General features: G+C 44.1%; 1 protein-coding gene across 4 annotated transcripts in view; it reads left to right on the top strand.

The window, feature by feature from the left end:
• Positions 1-20736, top strand: part of LSAMP (limbic system associated membrane protein) — a 1013191-nt gene that overhangs the window by 680028 nt on the left and 312427 nt on the right. For 2 of the 4 annotated variants that reach the window (XM_030285948.4, XM_041719600.2), the window contains exon 2: positions 19150-19228. In XM_030285948.4, coding sequence (XP_030141808.1) covers positions 19150-19228 — 79 coding nt within the window. Of the gene's footprint in view, positions 1-18568; positions 19229-20736 lie in introns of those variants that run through there. The other 2 variants (XM_004177104.6, XM_004177102.6) reach the window with 2 other exon arrangements.

Below are 20736 nucleotides of genomic sequence, written 5' to 3'. Positions count from 1 at the left end.
AGAGCTGGGGAAAGTCCGTTTCTTTCTTTGGTTATGCAAATAGATAAGTACAGAAATATAAGCCTGAGAGGCTTTTTACAAGCTAGGCTTTAACCCAGAAACATTTCTTAGTTTGTTTGTTTGAACACTCTGCTTATTTGCTGGAATTGTTTTGGATGGTTTCATCGAGTGAGGTTAAGTTGTGCCATGGGTGTAACTCAGGTGTAGAGTTAATAAGTGTTGCTGTAGACCTGACACACGTGAACAGCTAATACAATAAGCATCCCATAATGGGGCACCATATCATGTCTGCCAGGTTTTACAGTCAGACATGGTATCAGAAGCATCTGTGGGAAAAAATCTGTAAAGTACACTAAAATCCAAGTAAAGGATATTTTTGTAAGAGGAAACTTTGGACCTGATTTTCCCCAGGTAGATGTTTTTTTATATACGGCCATCCTGATTTACCAGGTCCGGTTTGAAGAGTTAACTGGGTTATTTGTGTGTATAATCATGAATTACCAGCTGAACCTGATACTGTTCAGTGGCCACTTTGGTTTCAGTACCATTAGGTAAATTGGTAGAAATATTAACTGCTTCCTGTTGATTTCTCCCTCATGAACCTGCAGTCTGCCTGTGGTTTGTTGCTCTGAAATTATTAAAGGAACAGTCAGAGAAAACAACATAATTTTAATCAGCTCAGTCTTGTTTGATCAGTCATCAAAGTTTCCCCTTCAGCAGCCTTGTAGCTGGGACCACCAAGATAAATTGTCCCTTTGTGTGGGTAAGGGGAGCACAAGTGAAGCAATGAAACACTCAGGCCAAGTAAGGAAATGCAGTAAATATAAATGGGCTTTCCTAGAAAAGTACCAGCTTGTTTAAGCTCCTTCTGGTCCCATGCACATTTCCAGCCTCACTGGGATGGAAGCTTTTTGTGGTACTTGACATGATAACCAGGTGCCTTATCAGTAAGCATTTGGGTATGTAACTTCTGGCAAGTCATGTTAGCAGCTTTGGATTGATGTGAGACACCTGTAAGGAGCAATCATGACTTGCCCTCCTCTTCTCTGACAATTCTAGAGGCAGTGAGCAATGTTTTGGTGATGTTTTTCTGCAGATTATGAGGACAGGCAGACCCAGCCTTAGAGAAGGATGGGGACAGGCAGTGCCTAACTAATAGATTTATCAAATTCAGTGGGGAAACATGAACTACAGCTCCCAAGAGGCATTCCCTTCCCACAAGCAGATGCATCGTTGAGAGACTCAAACCAAAATCCACTAAATTCAGAATGGCAAAATGTTTGGCTCCATTGAAAACAGCTACATTTCCTAATCAACCTTGGCACATTATTTAAGCACTCTTGATTTTGGAAATTAAAAAAAAAAAATTCAACTCTTATATCTAATTTAGGATGAATACCTGTGATGAAGTTGTTGGAATTTTCCACAAGGAAGAAGTTCTGATTTGTTTTTTTTCTGAGCTCAGCTTTAAAAATTGAGGTAGCTGCACTTGTTTCTGTGAAGTGCTTTGATATCCATGGATGAAAAGAACCATAGAAGTGCTAATTATTGTCATACTGGTTTTAATTATTCTGTCATACTGATGGAGTAACTGCCAGTTTTCAGCCAGCAATATTTTTTTACAAGATATTGTCCAGTCCACAGTTTTCACAGAAAGAGTCAGATACTTCTTTTTAATTGTTGTAAAAGAAAGAAAAAAAAAGAAAATCCTCTCCCTCCTAGCAGCTGCTAGAGTTCAAATCTGCCTACATTTCTAGAGGATGTTAGTATCAGGATGGTAATGAAGAGAGGAGAGATAGAAAGCTCCAATTGTTAGATATTGCAGACAAAACAGTGAGAAGAGCTAGCAAGGGCAAGAAGCTCTGAAATGTGCTGTCTACAATGATTTAAAGTGAAAAATGTGCTTCCCAAAAATTCAGGAAAGGTGTGATTTTCAACTCTTTTATTATTGCTGTTCCTGTTATTTATTTGAAGTACATTTTATTCTTTTTTCTGGGAAGTACTGTATTTCCAGTCAGCTCAAACCAACCCAGCTGAACTGTTTAATTCAACCAGTTTGAAGAAAAAACTTTGTTTACACAGCAGTATCACCAGCCCTCACAACAGCTGTAGTTTAAAGGCCTCTTATCTTTCCAGATATGCTTCCTGGCTGTGCTACAACCCCCCTAAGGCATCCCTAGCTTCATCCAAGGCCAGTGTCATGTCAGTGCAGCCCCACGGCTACACTGGAGGAATGTGTTTATCCCTGCAAAACTACCCAGCAAAAATCTGAGTGGTTTCCCTAAGGTCCTTCAGCAAAGGCATAGCACCTGGTGAGACAGCACTGACTGGAGTTTAATGCATGGGGGAGCATCTAGGGCCAGGCAGACAAACACACATGAGCTTATCTGGTGTGTTCTGTCCTCATAGTGGAACTATCAGAGCCGTGATTTCACTGAGGGAAAGGAACCCTGCAGTGACTGGCCAGAGCTACAACCCAAATATAAACCAGAACATCTGTGGAAATGGTCTAAATCTGTTCATATTACACAGCTGTTCCCAGGGGACAAGAAGTTGCCACCTAGTAAGGACATCATGAGTAGGTGCTGCCTTTTGGAAGAAGCTCTTTCGGTCTGTGCAATTTATGGGAATAAGATGAAGATGTGCAGAAAGCTTCATAACTTCATAATTGCATCATTCCAGTGTAGAGAAAAAGCACTCGCAGAAGACACAAGTGGCATTGGCATGCCATTACCTCATTGTCACGGCTTTGTGTGTCCCTGTGTCAGCAAACATACCTAGGACAAGCTGTGACACTTCACGACTGACACTGGGCAGTTGGTCTCCAAGAAAAAAGTAACACTGATATTCTTCTGGAGAAGAGACTTTTCCCCCTTGGTCTGACAAAAAGATATCAGACCACTAAAACACAGAAGTGATTTGATTTTTCCCCACTTGCACGCTTTGTTTGCCTTCTGTTTATTTCCAGTGATCTAGTCGAGCTCCTCAAAACCAACATGATGCAGCAAATGGAAACCTAAGCAAAGCCTTAAACACCCAACTCCCTCCACACATGTATTCTTTGTTTTAGTGTTAATAACAAAAAAAAAAAAAAAGGTCATTTATGTAAAAGCCTTTGATGCAGCAAACCATAATATTGTGTTGAGGTTTATTAATATGAAGCAGAAAGATTTTGCCTGTCACTGCAGTTACTACTCAGTTGTTGCCTGAGGATTATGAGGCTTTTAAACAGATAATATGCAGTTATTTTTCCTGTTCTGGAGAGAGCCTGGTGTTTCTCCATGTGAATCAGCTATAAAGCAGAGGAAGCACACACAGTGAATGTGCCACCAGGGCCTAAGAGCCTCTCTTGGACTCTGTGATAGTTTTTAATGCCTCTGTGCCTCACCAACTAGGTCTCTGGCCTGGTGACATCTGGGTGACTGTCCCACCTGAGCAAGTAAAACAGCAGAAGAAAAAAATAACTTCTCTGAGGACTTGAGTGGAGAAATAGCACAAAGGAAGTGATTAATTTTTTAGCTAGGCTATGGAGACTAGCCCCTTCTCTGAAGGGGCAGTTGGTATGGTTAACATGCTATTGCACCTCAGTGGCCAGGAATTCTCTTTTGGAATTCATGTTGAAAACCTAAATTGAAGTAATGTAAAAGTAGCTTGTAGGTTTGGGGAAATTCTTAAAGAATGCTATCATTTAGGAAAGAAAAATCAGGATGGATTCACACAGGGACAGGAACAGATAGCATTTTCTTTCCTACACTATGGTCAGAAGTCATGAACCAAAGCAAGACAATTTCAGGATGAGCCTCAGTTTGTCTGTGGGATTTGACAAGCCGCAGTTGACAATCTGCCACCCTGCTGGCCAGCCTGCACCTCCCTGTGCCCGGGACCAGGTCTGTGCTATCAACCTTTGTTACCCTGGCCACAGGCACGAGCAAAGGCGATGCTGAATGTGACACTACAAGAGCCCAAGTGCAGATGCAGCTCCCTGGCCTTGTAATCCTTTTGCCAAGAGTGTTTGCTGGAGGAATGAAGAGATAGGAAGCACGTTACCCCAGCATCAGCAGAATGTCAACTTAGGATGGCTTTGCCAACATAGCTGAACCTTTAGGTCATTCTCACGGGAGCTGTAAGGGGAAGCTGTCTTTGGGGGTATTGCCAACCTAATGAAAACAAGGCAGTATGATTTTAACAGATGTTAAGCATAATGGCAAGAAGGAGCTTGAGGTTTAACTAACTGATTTTTAATACATTGTGGAAGCATGCTGCCTTCTTTGTGCTAAGCTGTTAATACACATTAGCTAGTTAAACTCTTTGCACTTCTTAAATCCCAGTAAGAACAGAGCAAGTAAGAATATTTTTTTTAAAGAACATCTATACCAAGTTAAAATCCTAATTTCAGGCACTGATTGGACCTTTCCAGGGTTTTTTTTATGAATATAAATCTTACTGTGGACTTTTTGTATTTTCTTTTGAGGATGTCTGATGAGGGAATAAGAAGAAATGTTCCTACGTTGGTTTTTCTTCTTTACTTCCTATTGCTTATATTCCAAATGTTGTTAAGAAATAATGAGAAAGCATTAATCATCTCTCTGGCTGGTCTAAGACAAAAAGAGAATCTACAAATCATACTGAATGCTTTGTGGGTTTTTTTTAAACACTTCCTAGTCTTAAACTCTATTTCCCTTTGCCTTAATTTTCCATAGTTTTGTATTCTGACTTAGTATTAACTGGCAGTACTGCTGTATTTGCCAGATGAGTCATCAAAACAGCTTTGTATCTTCCAGAGGGATGTTAGAATTTGGCAATCTCTTCAACTCTGGTGAAATAATCAACTGTTGTGGTTTGACCCCAGGCAGTAACCAAGCACCACCTGCTACTAGCCTACCTCCCCCTCACCCCGGTGGAGGCGGGGGAAGAATCAGGGAAAAAGTAAAACTCATGGGTTGAGAGAAGAACAGTACAACAACTGCAACAAAGTAAAATATAATAAAAATGGTAATAAGAGAGAGAGATAAAAATGCAATTAAAAATAAGAGAGAGATAAAACCCAAGAAAAACAAGTGATCCACATCTCAATTGCTCACCACTCACTGACTGATGCCAAACCCATCCCCAAACTGCAATCAGCCCCTCCTCTGGGAGAACTCCCTGAGTCATGTGTAAACTGAGCATGATATTCTATGATACAAAATACCCCTTTGGCCACTTGGAGCCACCGGTTCTGGCCATGCTTCTCACAGTTTTTTGGCAGAGCATGGAAAATGGAGAGGTCTTTGATTTATGGGAAGCACTAATTATCAACAACCAAAATATCAGTGTGTTAGCAACATTGTTCTCATACTGAACTCAAAACACAGGACTGTTCCCCCTACTGAGAAAAAAATTATTCCTTCAAAAACCAGGATACTGAGGTCGACTATAACTTTAAGATTATGGGGAAAAGTTGTCTTGAACTTCTGGATTTGGGGAATCAGGCAAAGTTGAGCAGCTTGTTCATCCTTTTAGGATTTGCCATGGGACCTTCATTAGCTCAATAATCATATTCTAACCACAAAATGTTTCTCTATGTCTCAGCCTTATCCATCTTTCTTGCAGCTATCCAAACATTTGTCAGCTTTATTGAAAGATACTACAGGAACTAGAAACTGTGGACACCACCTTCATGTTGCAAAAGTGAACTCTTGACTGCAGAGCTAAGGGCATCTGTGCAATACTGATGACATCTTGAATCTTTCCTTAGGGAGTTGAATACACCTAGTAAACTAGAAGTACACTGCATGCTCTCCAGTCATCAAGACATTGACTCTAGCCTGGCCAATGTGTTCAAACGCTGTGTTTTCAGATTGGCTCCTGAAAGTGAGGACATGTTTAGAAAGCTGAAGAACCATAATGGAAATTATAAGCCTCAATTTCCAGGTGAAATAGGGGATTTTTTTCCCTTTCTCTCTGAGCTGATTTGGTTTATTTTCTTTTTGTAAGCACTGCTTCCTGACAAAATACCACAGAGCTTAAGACTTAATATTTGTCCTATTCAGTCATCCCAGTAAGTTGGAATATCACGTATGCCAGTCTCACCTTGCTCATACTCATGCACAGACAGAGCATGATGGTGTCACAGGCCTCTTTCCACAAAGTTCTGCACCCTGACCCTCCTTCAACACTTTCTTTCCTCTCACACTCACAGTGCCTGGAACATCCCCTGCAGCTCTGTTGTGCTGTGTAGGCAAAGTGGGAAGGGTTCACCCTGTGTGAAACCTAAATCCTTTGTGCAATTCTCTGTGGCAGTAAGGGCAGACCAGCTTCCAGTCCAAAGATTTATGCAATGACACATTGCCACTTTCCTGTGTATGAGCAGAACTTCTGCTTCCTTGGGCTTTCTCATTGCAGAGCTTTGAGGCATTTTATATATTATGTTGGTGTCTTGCAGTTTCCTTTGGATATTTTTGAGAGTTCATGGCCTTTTCTCTGCTTCAGTCAACTGTGCTTGATTTGCACAGTGGCATAGAAAGAGCTGTCCAGTATAGAGCCCTTACCAGAGTCACCAACTCATACAATGGCTTGGGTTTGAAGAGAACTTAAAGGTCATCTATTTCCAACCCCACTTTCATGGCCAAGGACACCTTCTACTAGAACAGGTTACTCAAAGCCACACCCAAATTAGTCTTGAATGCTTCCAGGGATGGGGCATCTGCAGCTTCTCTGGGCTACCTGTCCAGTGCCTTTCCACCCGCACAGTAAAGAATTTCTTCCTAATACCCAATCTAACTCTACTCTCTTTCAGTTTAAAGCCATTCCCCATGACCAATCACTATGTGCCCTCACTAAAAGTCCTTCTTCAGCTTTCTTGTAGTCCAGCTCAGAAGAATGTAAAAGGAGAAAGAGCCATCCATGTCAGAATCTGTGGTATTGATGACCCTGAGATTGTAGAAAGTCTCTGTCTTTCTGCCCCGTTGCCAAAGAAGAAGCCATAATTCATCTGTGCTGGTTTTCAAGGCTGTTTATTCTTGCTTATCTCTAACATGTTCTGCTGCCCTGCCGCAGGTCTGTCCTGCAGGGCAGCGTGTGGGGCTCTGCCCCTCAGTGGGATGTTACAAACATTATATACCAGAAACTACCTGTGCTATATTTACAATAATGTGCCAATATCTGTCACCTACGTTGAACAGTGTGTCCCCAGCCTAAACCAATAGAAAAATGCCAACACTACAGTGAAACATGGAGGGCATGAGGAAGGAGGAAAAGGACAAGACACACCCAATTTCCTCCATCTTGTCCCCTTTGGACCCCTAATCTAGAATCCTAAAATTTTACTTTTGCACCCGTGCCACACTTAATTATTACTTATATCAAACACTCAGAGCTTGTAATTCATCCTGTAAGATTGAAAACTCTTTTCCATGGGCAGAGATCAGATACAGTGTCTCTGGGGGCTCGGTGCAGGGGGGTTCATGACCCCTGCCAGGGTCCCAGACCTTCCAGAGCAGCCAGAGGGAAGCTCTGGATTCCCACACATCCAGAGGTTTTCTGTTACCTCTGTAAACATCTGCATGATGGCTGTCAGCATTCTTTTACAGACTTTATGTTTACCAAAATACTTACATTTCACTTCAGCTTCACTTGTGGCTCTCTTGTCTTGTGTGATCGTAGTGCAGATGCATTTGTGCGATGGTTCACAGTGAGCAGTCAAGAATCTCATATCAGCAGCAGGATTCAATGGGCAAATATTTTTACACAGGTGTCCCTGCTGCTTTTTGAACCTTGACTGTCGCTTACAGCTATCTCAGTCTTTAAGCTGTGGAATAGAAGCTGGAAATTTCAGCTGGTGTGAACAATGCATCCTTAGTGCCATCAGAGGTATATTGTGAACAAGGCATTGGCTTTTCAGGAAGAGCTCATCAAACACTCACCAGCAGTGGACAGACTTGCTTCAGAAGGTTTCAAACAGCAGAACATGATCTGTATGGGATACATTGCTGGTGGCTAGGAGTTTGATCAGTGTGGCCTCCAGTGCCTGAGTTTTATTGTCGATTGAACAATGACAATAAGACTGGCAATTTGTAATTACAGCATATTCAGCTAATGCAGATATTTCCCAGGGGAATATTCTTGTGCATCCATGTTTATCTGAGGTCAGAGGAAGAAATTTTTCAAAAAACTCACTACAGTATGTGTTTTGTTGTATCCTTTAGTACAGGAAAGGAAAGGTCTAGAATTAATCCATAATTCTTGAGAGACAAATTTGCCTGAACTCCTGTAGCCCTTTCTCAATAGCTAAAAATTCCCTTTCTACTCACTGAGTGCATAACAGATTTTCCTGTAGGGGCTTCATGTGCCTCTTGGCACTGGAGGATGGGCTCATTTTGGGATAGGACAGAGAAAGGACATATCAGCTCTTTCTATGGCATTGTGTCTTCTTGGGTGGTTGCTTGGTGTGTACAAACACAGTCAATACTTTGTTTAACAAATTCCAGTGATAGCAGAGACCTAAAACAAATCTTCTTCTGTGGCACGGTGTCTCTTTACATTGGGGTCTCTTATTGATGACCATGCAAGTGCTTTTTGGTGTTGGAAGGCTTTCACAGGTGAGTGGAGGTGTCCCATTGAACATCGTGCTTGTGATAGAGGGAAATGGAGTTAAGGTATCTGCTTGGCTCTTTCTGTCATGTGATGCAGAGACACATGGGCAGAGAGGCTGTAAGAACATGGGCTTCCTGGTGGCATTGGTTCTTGCATTCTCCTCTGCAGAAAATGTTTCTTGAATAGGGACCTCAGTCTGAACACTGCTTTCACTTCATATTGTGTTCTAATAATATCACATAAGAGACATGAAATGGCTTTGATCACAGGGAGTAAATGCCACCAAATATTCTTCTTCCTGCAGCCTTTTCCTTGCTGCATTAAAAATTCATGGGCAATAGCAGCTTCTTCTTTTCAGGACTTAGCTACCTCAGCAGATGGTGAGAGTGGGCAGGAATACCGGGGCATGTTGATGGACAGAACAGGGGTGTCCTGAATGAGCTGGGTGCAGGAGAAATTTGCACTTAATTTGCTTATTCTGTGTTTGTCTGAAGCCATCCAGATTCACTGTTTGTTCCTCCCTTTGATGAGCAATGAGCTTACTGGAAAATTGTTGTAGTTAAGTTAAATTGACATGAATCTCAAGGTGTGCCTTAATTTCCGTGTTTGCTTTGTTCTTGCACTCATTCTCCAGCCAAGAGCAGTTTATGGGGGCTGAGAGCGAGAGGCAGACTTCAAGAAATTAAATCATAGCCCCACAGAAATCAGTGGCAGAGGTCCACTTGGTTATATCCCCCTGATTCATTCAAGGGGCTACTACCTGTCAAGGTTGCCTTTGACATCTCAGATACTGACAGACAAATTAGGTGCCTTCTTCCACAGAATCCTCATCAATCAGTAGGTAACCCCTTGCATTTGGCAGTAAGGTTTTATCACCACATATCTGTAGAAAGTTTTTCTGCCAGCTCCTTTGGGCTGTACTCTCACCAGATGAAAAGTAGCTCTGGTAAACCACTTTTACCATTCTTTCTCAAAGCTGTATGTGAAAGTGGTTGTCTTACCAAAAGCTCAGAAGCTGATATTTAATTGATTTGGAGCCCTCCATTTCACAAATTCAGGCCTCCCCTTGATTCCCACTGACACCTGACAAACACAGGATGATTCCTTGCAGACTGAAAGAACAAGGTGAAAAGGTGTTATGGACAATAACTTTGGGTAAAAAAAATTGATTTTCCTGAGGACACTTGAGGTAGCCTCAACCCACACATGCAATAGGTGTGGTATTTGAAGTTCATCTACCAGTCCATTCCTCTATCAGAGGGCAAGTAATGAAGCATGTAAGTGCCCTATTCAGAGCTCCATCTCTTCATCAAAGGTTTTCTTTGGGCCTTTTCTTATTATATTGCTCCAGTCTGATCCAACTTCAGTGATTTTTTTTCACATCACTTGCCTTTGTTCAGCCAGCTGCTAGAGTGCTCTGACCAGCCTGCTCTTTGTCCTTCCCTGATCTCTACCTGCTGGAAGAAGCTAGCAGGCTTATTACATTATTTTTTAAAAGTACTGGTGTGTTGTATAAATTAAGAAAGTAATAAAGTGTCACTGAAGGCCAGGACTATGCACAACCCCCAGGGATTTCACAGGAAGCAATTCTTCCATTCCTGTGTGGGTTGTGGGCTCTTTGTTCCACAAAACCCTGGATCTAACAGTTTGCTGGAGCTGAGTAAATTGTGTGTGTGTATGTGTGTGTGTGTGTGTGTGTATGTGTGTGTGAATGTGAGCATTTGCTGGCACTGTAGGGCCTGAACCAGGTCAAGTCCCCACACAGATTTTACGCCCCTTCAAGAGAACACCTGCTTATTCTCACTTTTGCCTGGAAGACTTTTATAAATGACCTCCCCAAACCTCTGTTTTAGGGAGCTGTTTCAGGATGTGTGCATCCTTCATCCAGCCCAGCCTTAGCAGAGTTGGAAGCTGTGGTTCAGGGAAGAATCTCTGTCCCTTGAATGGTATTGTTTTTTCTGAGAGGTATTGCTTCATCTGAGTGGTGTTGGAAAGCTTTCCAATACTTTGGAAAGTTTGCCCACACCTGGGTTTGTTTTGCCTTATCCACACCAATTTAAACATGAGTTGGGATGAAACGGAGTCAGGGTGGTTCTGAGATGAGGAGGTGCTGCTCCTGCAAGTAGTGAAGCCCACAGGCCATATAGCTGCATGGCCACTGCATCTGAGCACAGAAATGAAGGTTCCTCTGTCCTGTGTGACAGAAGGAGCTGCTACAATCACCTCCAGCAAAATGCCTTCTCTTTCTGAGAAGTTACCTAATTTCTGCACCTCTTGGTGGGCAGGTCCTCTGCTGTTCCACCCCTGCTCCTACTTTCCCCTTTCCCATGCTTAGACTTGGACCTAAAACAGCCACTCCTAGCCCCACTACTTTGGTACCTGGCCCATATCAAGGACAGTGACATTAATTCTGCATCTGCCAGCTCTCTTAGAGGCTGCTGAAAGCACCCTGTTTTCCTTTCTGTCAGCGGGCATTTGGCATTTGTGGCAAAGTATTGAACTAGGTACAAAAATGATACAATGTAAGTCTCAAACAGGTACAACATAATATTTCAAGGAGATAGTATTTAACAATAGGCAACCATTTAAGCAGACAAAAGCAGGATTCAATTCGGTAGCTGGATGACAAAGGAAATAACGTTTGTGTTTAAAACAAAAAGAAAAATTCTTAACCCGGTGTGGTAATTAATCATTGAACTCAAGAAGGGAGTGAGTTTCTGTGCTTGAGGCAGGCAGCAGGATAGGATGATCTGAGAAGTCCCTTCCAGCTTTAAAATGTACGAACATGACATGGCCTGACAGAAATGGGACATGGGAGCAACATAGGAAAGGGAGAGAAACTTGAAAATGTCAAGGGGAGAAGTTTAAAAGAGGGTAGTGGAAAGATGAGAAGAAAAGCTGAAACATTAAAATGTTTATGTTGAAAGACTAGGCATGCACTAATTCTAAATGCTGATGCAGAGACATCCCTGACCTGTAGCCCATAAAGATGGTATTAATTGAGCCCATGTCTGTGGGACAATTCTTCTGGCTTTTGATCTTGAAGGTCTGGACATAAAGATGTGTTTTCCCCATTTTCAGACCTGCAGTGAAATGAATGGAAGTATTTTCAGAAGTTTGAATTCAAGCAGGTCATAATTTCAAAGGAAACTTTCTCCAAATTTGTGCATACAAATTTCTCTTGCATGTGAGGCTTTCTGGATGCTGCCTTGTGTCCTGATAGCACACAAAACTTGAGAATTTTTCCTTTCTTGCTGCAAGCCTCATAAAGTTTCATAAAAACAATGCTGGAGCTGTTGTAATGGACAAGAAAATGCATGGCACAACAGCCTGCTGCACTCTATTCTTCACAATAAAACTAATTCTCTGGTAATGATGGATGTATAGAATGTATCATTTCAGCAAGACTTTGGAGCTCTCCTCAGAGTCATTGCTGTCAGAGTGATTATGCCCATTCCATTAGCATTGTGCTGAGAACTCCATGCCAGAGCAGGTCATGGAATATGCATCAGAGCTCCTCAGGATGGGTTTGACCATCTCTTATCTGTATGGAATTCCTGTTTGCAGCCATCTCTGTCCCTTGCAGCTGCCAGGCAGTTGTTTTGGGGCCTGTTAAGGAGTAGGTTGGAAATAGGTCATGCCTGGCATGTTCTGTAGCATGACTCTTGCAGGGGCTTTGTGTAGAGTAGTGTCAGATCGTGTCAGATCACCCTGCAGCCTTCAGGGCTTCTCTCTCTGTGGGTAGGATTGGAAGCTTGTGTGAGGATCTCTGCAATGGAGCTGTAAACTTTGACGTGCCCTGAGAGACAGGGCAATTTAATATGGTTAAATTAGGCATCTGCTGTGAGTGCCCTCAAGACAAGATTACTTCTCTGAGGGCAGAGGGAGTCTAGGGAAATTAACTTTTTATGCCTCTGTGACTGCTTCATTAAGTAATTTTCCCAAATTCACTGAGGAATTTGGACTGTCCTCCTAGAACTTCCCAACCTTTGGGTCATCTCTCTGCTTCTGTGTTGGGAGGGACTGTTAACCACTGTAGTCACTTGTGAAGTTAATCCTAGTTACTTTTGCTGAGAACAGTAAATATTCACTGGCACTGGGAGGAAAGTTTTTGGGAGGTAGTAGGAGTAAGCAGATAGAGCTACTGCCTTCCTATGTGGAAATGACTTATTTAAGGACCTGTAGAGTTGAGCTCTGGCTCTGCCTGACTCATCAAGTTACATGACACTAGTGAAGCAACCATTCACTGCCACATATAAAGAGATTTTGAAGCTGTCCTCAGTGGGAGGTATGGACTTCTTGTCTAGATTTGCATGCCTAAATCCTTACAGTCACGTTTAAAAAACACAGGCTGACATACTACCTTGTTCCCACGAGGAATGTCAGAACTGGGATCAGCTATTCCCCTGCCGCTGAAGCCACCAGCCAGCCGTTCTTGTGGGGACAGGTCCCACAGTTTCCCACTGGGATTGCTGTCTGGGCTGGGGGATGGCAGGCAGCTTGGCTACCTGCCACACAGCAGCACTGGCTGAGCAGCCTGGCCCACAGGGGTTTCAAAATGATTTGACATGCTCTGTCAAGAAGCTGCAGAGTCCAGTTGAGAGGTGTTGGTAAGGAAGTCAGTAATGGTATGTCATCTTTCAGAGGAAAGGCAGTCTGATGCTCTTGACACTACTGATGACTTTTATTCTTGTATTGTTGTATTTATATAGGACTGGAAGGGTAACTTGTTTTAAGCAAAAAAAGAAGCACTACCTTTGTCTTGACCCTCTCAAGCAGGAAGGATCCTTCTACAAAGATTTCTGTAGTTCTACAAGCACTTGCTGTGATGGCAACCAGTAATTAAGGCTACAAACCATCTGCAGTACTAATTCTTTAATTCTGCTTGATCAGAGTGATGAAAAAAAGGCATCTTCAGGCTACTGTTTTCCTCCCGTCCAGCCTTCAGATTTGGTCTTTAAGTAAAGGTGAAACTTTCTGAAAAGTCTGAGCATAACATCTCTTCATCCGGTCAAACAATTTTTTTCTTTCAAAGATAATAGCACAGTTCTCTATGTATGCAGCACAGAAGAAGATGAACTTCACAGCTTGTTTTTAGCTGGTGTAGATCAGCATAGCTCTTCTGACACTGGTGGTGATATGTCAGCTTACAGCAACAGAGAACCTGGCCCTTGGCCTCTAAATTGTCCACACCAAGGAGATCATATGTGAAACCAGATCAATTGCATAGTAGCAAGGTTACAAACTGGTGAAAATCAGTTCTTGCTCTTGTACAGGAGCGTTCTGTTACAGCTCAGTGACCGCACTTAGAGAGAGGTGTTGTGCTTGCATGTTATCATCCGCAGTTATGGCCTAGCTGAGTGCTCTCGATGCAGTAAATTCTTCTACATAATGAGGTCCTTACTTCAGAGGAAGCTTGGCCTTGTTGCATTACATGTATAGTTGATAGCCATGTCTCTAAACTGGCTCTTTTTTTCAGCATCAAAAGCCAGTTTAATTTTTAGACTTGCAAAGTATTCATAGAAACCATATATATGTATTTTTCTCAAACTGCAGAATTTTTCCCTATAATAAGTGCTTTCTAAGTTTGATTTCCCATCTCCTTTCTAGCCCTGCTTTTCCTCCTTTTCTCCTACTCTTATGGCTCTCTGTATCCCAGGGACCAAAGGAGAATGGAATATAACCACTTATTTGCAGTGGAGTGCCACCCTTGCACATCAGAGCAGAAATGTGTGCATGTAGGGGCTGCAGATATGGGAATGAAGAGAGGACAGAGAGATCGCGGCTGTCCTTCCACGGTCCCTTAATCTTCCTCACCATGTTGTGAAACCCCTTTGGCTCTTCCTCGTTCCTCTCCATAACTCCTCTGCCAATGAGACAAAATTGCATTTTCTCTTCATGGCTGAGAAACTTTGAGCAGGCTCTGCTGCATTGTGTGGCAGTGTATCTTGACTAAATGCGTTATAGCTCACAAAACATCATACGTTTTCACTCACTGTTGCAGATATCCCAAATAAAGTCCCTATGTGCCTGGACTCTGCTGGCAGAGCCATTGCTCTTATTGCTCCCATTGGCAGCAATGGCAGAGCCATTGCTCCCTTAAAACTCTTGTGTCAGTCATGATATGGTCTGGAGACTTGTGTGAGCAGTTTGCTTTTTTGGTATTTTTCAGAAATGCCTTTTCCCTGATTCCAGCAATATTTGGGATCAAGTCACTAGTTTTGGTGTGGCTGGTAATGAATGAAAAGCCAAGTGAGAACAGTTCCATTTTGTGTGGCTGTTTGTGGTGTGAGCTGACGAGCCTCACTTTAGTCCCAGAGAGCAGCCATCCACATCATACAGATGGTTGTTGCAGTTGGCCTTGACTGAAGTGCATGGATTGCTTTTTGCTTATAGTCACCTCAAATGCAAAAAACAACCCCACTCCTATTTGTGGACAGAGTCCATGCTTTCAGTGTCTCTTGGCTCTCCATGAAAAGCAGATGGCACTTCAGGCTTTCACAATGTCAGTCCCTGAGTATCTGAAAAACTGAGCTGCCACGCAGGGAGGCTGAGGTGACCTGAATAGCTGTCCTAGGGCTGCCCAGCATGGCATATCTCAGCATATCTCCTGTCCATCCAAGGACCAGTGTGGAAACTCTCTCCTTTAGCTGGACTAAGTGTCCACGGTGTGATGTCTTCAGCCCATTCCCCTCAAAGACAGGGAAAGTAGGGATAGCTAAGCTGCCTCAGCTCATCCTGTTGTTTTCCTTCCAGCTGGTACAAATCTCACATCCATAGCATGGAAACACAAATATGTTCCTTCACCTGCCATCCAAATATTTCTACCATGTCTCTGGCTGTGCCTTACAGTCTTTGCTCGGCAAGTGTGTTGCTCTGGGCCCTGTTGCCTTTAAACAGGGTTTAAGTGTTTTGTACTGGAGGGGAATGATGTGGTACCTGTAGGGCTGGCATCATGCTGCTCCGTCTATTCCTGAACTGCATAGTTACAAAATCTGGTCACTTGTGCTAATCCTGCCAGTCCTGCACCTGTCAGGAGTACTGATAAATGGCACAAAAAGGCTGTGGTATGGATTTGTGGTGTCCATGCTCTGATTGTTCACCTGAATTTTTCCTCAAGTTAGCAAAGTTAAGAGCCAGACCTGCTGTTTCATTATCTGCTTCCAGCAGGGGGAGATGGGTCCAGAGAGTTATTTCTTCTGGGAACACATACAAAAATAACATTATTTATTTTACTCATGAGGCGCTCTCCTAGGATTTGTGTGATTCCTGCTTGTTTGGCCTTTTACAACTATGCAACCCCTTCCTTTTGCTTCTATCCCCTTCAAAAAGCAAATAAGACCCATCCTCTTTGTTTTTGTTTTATTTTTCACAAGATTCACAAAACCCTCAAGGGAATTTCTTCCTCATCTCTCTGATGATTATTATTATTATTATTAAATAGTTATGCTACAGTACTTCTAATGAGGGTTGTATAAATGCGTAAGAAGATTAAATCATCCCCTGTACTGCTGGATCAGCAGAAAGGAGCCTCTGAGCCCTGTGTGATGCACCTTTCTTGGTAGAGAGGTATGGCCACATACAGTCCCACCTTGAATTAGGATCCTACGGGAGCCTGGAGACAGGATTCCTTCCTTCTCCCTCCCTGAAACCCCCTCTGTCCTTTTCTGTATAAAACATATTGGTGCTGCTTTCTACGAACTATATTTAACTAAGCATTAAATTTAGATTTAACTGGATAGTTATTGCCTCCTAAGTAAATACTCTGAGATAAGGAAATATTTAGTGAGCTCTAGCAGTTGGGTGGCAGATGCTTCTTGCATTGCATAATAGTTAATCTTCGACAAATATATTTTCCTTACTCCACGGGCATTTAATTAACATACAATAGCTCTTATTAAATGTAGATGAAACATATTTGGGAGACTCTTGTAAAAAGAGTCCATGCAACACTGGCTTGAGAGGGGTGCACTTCTTTCATTGCTAACTTCATATGGGACCAGGTCTTTTAGGTGTACTCAAAGTCTGTCACAGGGAGTGCAGAGGTTTCCTTGCTGATGCCCCTCTTCTGGCATGCCAGCAGCCTGATGCATCTCTGTGCCTTGCACTCTCCATCCTAGAGTGATGGTTACTAGTCAGCAATCAGGTGTCAGCAGCATGCTCTTCTCCAGAGCATTATCCTTGTGAGATGGTATTTCTCTCTGCAGTACCTTGGGTACATCTAGTATTTGGATTAACCCCTTTAGGTCCTCATTCCTCTCCCCATCTGGTGCTATCCGTGCCAAATCTACTGCAGAGGAAACGTCTGACTTGCCTCACTCTTTGGCTTGAATACAAAGCAGTCATCTCTTCTTGCTACTGCATGCGTGGCACTGGAGCAGCAGTGTCATGACCTTAGTCCCTAATTTGTGGGCCTTTAACACTTGCAGGGATTGTTTAAGTACTCAGACAGCACGGCCTTTCCATACCAAGGCTGCAGGGGCCAGTTTCTAGAGTTCAGAAAGCAACTGGATGTATTCCTGGAAGAAGAAAATCATTCAAGTACTATTAACTACAAAGGCAGTGCCACTGGCTGGGGACATGCCTTAGCCATAAATCACTAGAAAGAGATAAGTGCCCTGGGGCAGTACCACTGCATGCTTGCCCTGTGCTTGAGAGCTTCACCAGCCATTGGCTTCAGGCTGCTTGGAGACAGGAGGAAGGGTTAGAGGGTCCTTTGATCTGGTCCCACATGCCCATTTCTGTGACATTCCTTATGTCTCTTCAGTTTGAGCACACAAGGCTGCAGGAGCAGAGGTGAAGCAGGCTACGTACAAGACCTAGTTTTTCCCTTCCTGCTCATGTACCAGCGCTGTAACCACACAGGACAGCAACTCTTAGCCAAGTAACCCCATGGCTTTTCTTGCACCTGATTCTCTGGAGCCCTCTTAAACCTCCCCTTCCTTCTTTGCTTCTCCGTCCCAGCCTCGCCGTGCTTTGGCCACAGAAGGGTTACATTAGCGAAGCATCCCCAGGAGCAATTCTGATCCCTCCCGCAGGCAGAGATCGGGTTGGTGGAATGGCAGGCAGGCATCAGCAATAAAACACAGGGCTTATTCCTTTCCATTAATTTAATCTCCCTTCTCTCTGCGGCGGCCGCGGGCTGCGGGCTGCGGGAGCGCTGCTGGCGGCGGGCGCGGGGCTCAGCTGCGGGCTCTGGCAGCACAGGCCGAGCATTCACACCGCGGGCAGCTCAATGCCGGCATTGTCTCCGCTCCGTCGCTCCGAGGCTGGGAAAGGGGGTGGGGGGCGGGAAGGGCTGAGTGGAGAGAGGTGGGAGGGAGGGATGTACAACTGGTATCTGCCGAGAGGAAAGTCTGAGCGGGGAAGAAGCAAGGTCTAAGGCTGCAGAGGCAGTTGCCAAGGATGCTGCTCTGTAAATCAGCTGGCGTGTGGCTTCAGGCCGCTAAGCCAAGTTGTTTGCACTTTTGGCCACAGACCCACTTTCCTCACTATTTCATCTTGAGAATATTGGCCGTACCTTCCTCCGTCCTCTATGCCCTACTCCCTGTGCCTCCCTCCCACTCGGCATCTCCCGGCTGCTCCTGCCTTCTCTCTGCTTCCCGCTCCAGTTCCCCGCTCCCCTTCTCCTCCTTTCTCCAGCCCCCCCATTCCATCCCCTTCCCTCTCTCCCTCCTCCCCTCTCCTTCGGGACTCACCCCCTCTGTCTTGCAGCCCTCATGCCTTTCCAAGCCCCCTCTCCCCGCTGCGGTGCCCCCTCCCCGCCCCGGCCGCCGTCCCGTGTCCCCCCGGGCAGCCCCGGTCCCCGGCGCGGAGCCCCGGGCGGCTTTGCCCGCGGGAGAGCGATGGGAGCGCGGCCCCGCTCCCTCCGCGCCCGCCGCCGCCGCTGTGGTGCCGAGCTGCCGTCTCACGAGTAAGGCTCCCTCCTCCCTCTCTCCCTCTCTCCTCCTCCTCCTCCTCCTCCCTCCCTCGCTCCGCCTGGGAAAGTGGGTTAGGAGGGAGCGCGGGGCTGGAGGCTGCACAGCCACAGGACTATCCCCTCCCGCATCCCGGTGGCACAGGATTCCTCTTGTTCCTTCTCCTTTTTTTTTTTTTTTTTTTTTTTTTCCCACCTCTCTTCATCACTCTAAACGGGTCGACTTAACTGTTATTATTCCGTAGTTATTTTGCTACCTGACTTTTTCGTATTGCTTCTTTTTTTCCTCCCCCCTTTTTTATTTGAAGGCTTGCTAAGACTTTTTTTTTTTTTTTTTTGAGAGCCTTAAAAAAAAGAAAAAAAAAAAAAAAGCAAGGAAGGGAAAGAAGCCATCAAGAGACTGAAAAGAGCAAGAGAAAGTGGCAGCTGAGAAGGACTGTGAAATCACCTCCCCTTTCTTGGAGTGTCGATCAGAACGAGAGTTGTACATTATTATTATTGTTTTTCTTTCTTCGTCTGTCTGTCCACATACACAGGCAGAGAAAGAGACAAATACTGACAGTGAAACTCGACGAGACCAGCCATGGTAGCAAGGGCTCAGCCTGATCGGAAACAATTACCGCTGGTCCTACTGAGATTGCTTTGCCTTCTCCCTACAGGGCTGCCAGTCCGCAGCGTGGATTTTACCCGAGGTACCGATAACATCACCGTGAGGCAAGGGGACACAGCCATCCTCAGGTAGGGCATTTTGCCAACTTTTCCTCTTCTGTGTGTGCATCTATATTGCCATGTATGCAACGTGTACGTGTGACGTGATATAGATTTGTGTGTATAAGTCTCTGTGAGATTGTGTGTTATTTTACCTCTCAAACTACAGTAGCAGCAGCTGCTACAAACAGGCTCTCTGTGTGTGTTTGTGCTTTAATATGAAAAAAATAGCAAAGATTTTGAACACTTCTTGCCACCCTATCCTGTGTGTAGTGCTCTGGATCGAAAGAATTTCAGTGGGGAAAGATCTGCCAGCTCTTTCCACCAGCCCCGCAGTATTCAATAGAGGAATCGAAAAGTGATCCAGCTGTGCTTGCCAGATGTTCCATTGATCTTCCCATGCTTCTTTTTGAGCATATGCAAAAACTTTATCCCTGGTGCTGCCAGAACTCTCAGGCAAGTTCTTTTGGGAAACTCTTGTCATTTAATTTTATTTATTTATTTTTCTGCCCTGTGGGGAGGGAAGATGGATACAATTGTTGAAAAGGCTGGTGAAAAGATGGTGTAGCAGCTCTGACTGCTACAATTTACAAAGATTGCATCTTAGTGTGCTGGGGTTTTTTACAGGGCTAAAAAAATGGGTGTATGCTGTGCCTGTATGTCTGGTTGTGATGAGGATGTCTTTGCGTATGAAACCTTGCTTACTGGCAGTATGAAGTGTTATATTTCTGATTTCATTGTGCAGGTTTTCCAAAGTGACTTCTGACATTACTTGGGCTTTCAGTTAGGAGCGTCCCAAATAGCTGAACTGCAGTAGTCTTTTTCCTGTAGGTTCCTTTTTTCAAATTCTGCCTTGCTCAACTTACCTGCAGTTACTCTGCTACTGAAGGAAAATTCTGTGTCTGTGAGTGCGCACACTGTGTATTATGGCTGTAAAACTACTGGGTGTAATTTAAAATAAGTCTGTGATCTGTGTGAGGAGCTGATAGTGCACAAACCCTGAAGCATCAAGGGAGCAATCCCCTAGTAAAGCTAACAGCAGCAGCAAAGTTTTCTTTCTCTTTCCATGAAATAAATCCTGCTGGATGTCACCAAACACTCTGCTACATGATCCCCTGTGTCCTGCATCCCTCCCATTTAATGATAGAGGGAAGAAGGATGCTGGAAGAGGGATGTGTGTGTGTGTGTGTATGTGTGTGTGTGTGTGTGTGTGCGCGCGCGTACGCATATCGCTTTGGTCGCCTCCCATGTCCTCGGTTGTTTTGATCCTGGAATATCCATTCAGCAGCTTCCATTCCCCAGCTCTCCAGACTTGTTAACTTGAATGTAAGATTTATCCACACAGAGTAATAGGATTTACAGAGTAATTCATCTGCCTTGCATATGCAGTGGAAGCGGTTTAGATTCGACATGGTAAACACCTAACAAGGGGTGTTGCCTCTGACTCCAGCTTCTCTACTCTCTCTTCCACTCACTACCAATTCATATATCCCATTAACCCTTTTCTAGCAGGACTCCTAGCTGACTTATCCCATTTT

Source organism: Taeniopygia guttata, chromosome 1 (genome assembly GCF_048771995.1).
Source record: "Taeniopygia guttata chromosome 1, bTaeGut7.mat, whole genome shotgun sequence".
NCBI classification, from domain to species: domain Eukaryota; kingdom Metazoa; phylum Chordata; class Aves; order Passeriformes; family Estrildidae; genus Taeniopygia; species Taeniopygia guttata.
This window is presented reverse-complemented; position numbering and strand designations above follow the sequence as displayed.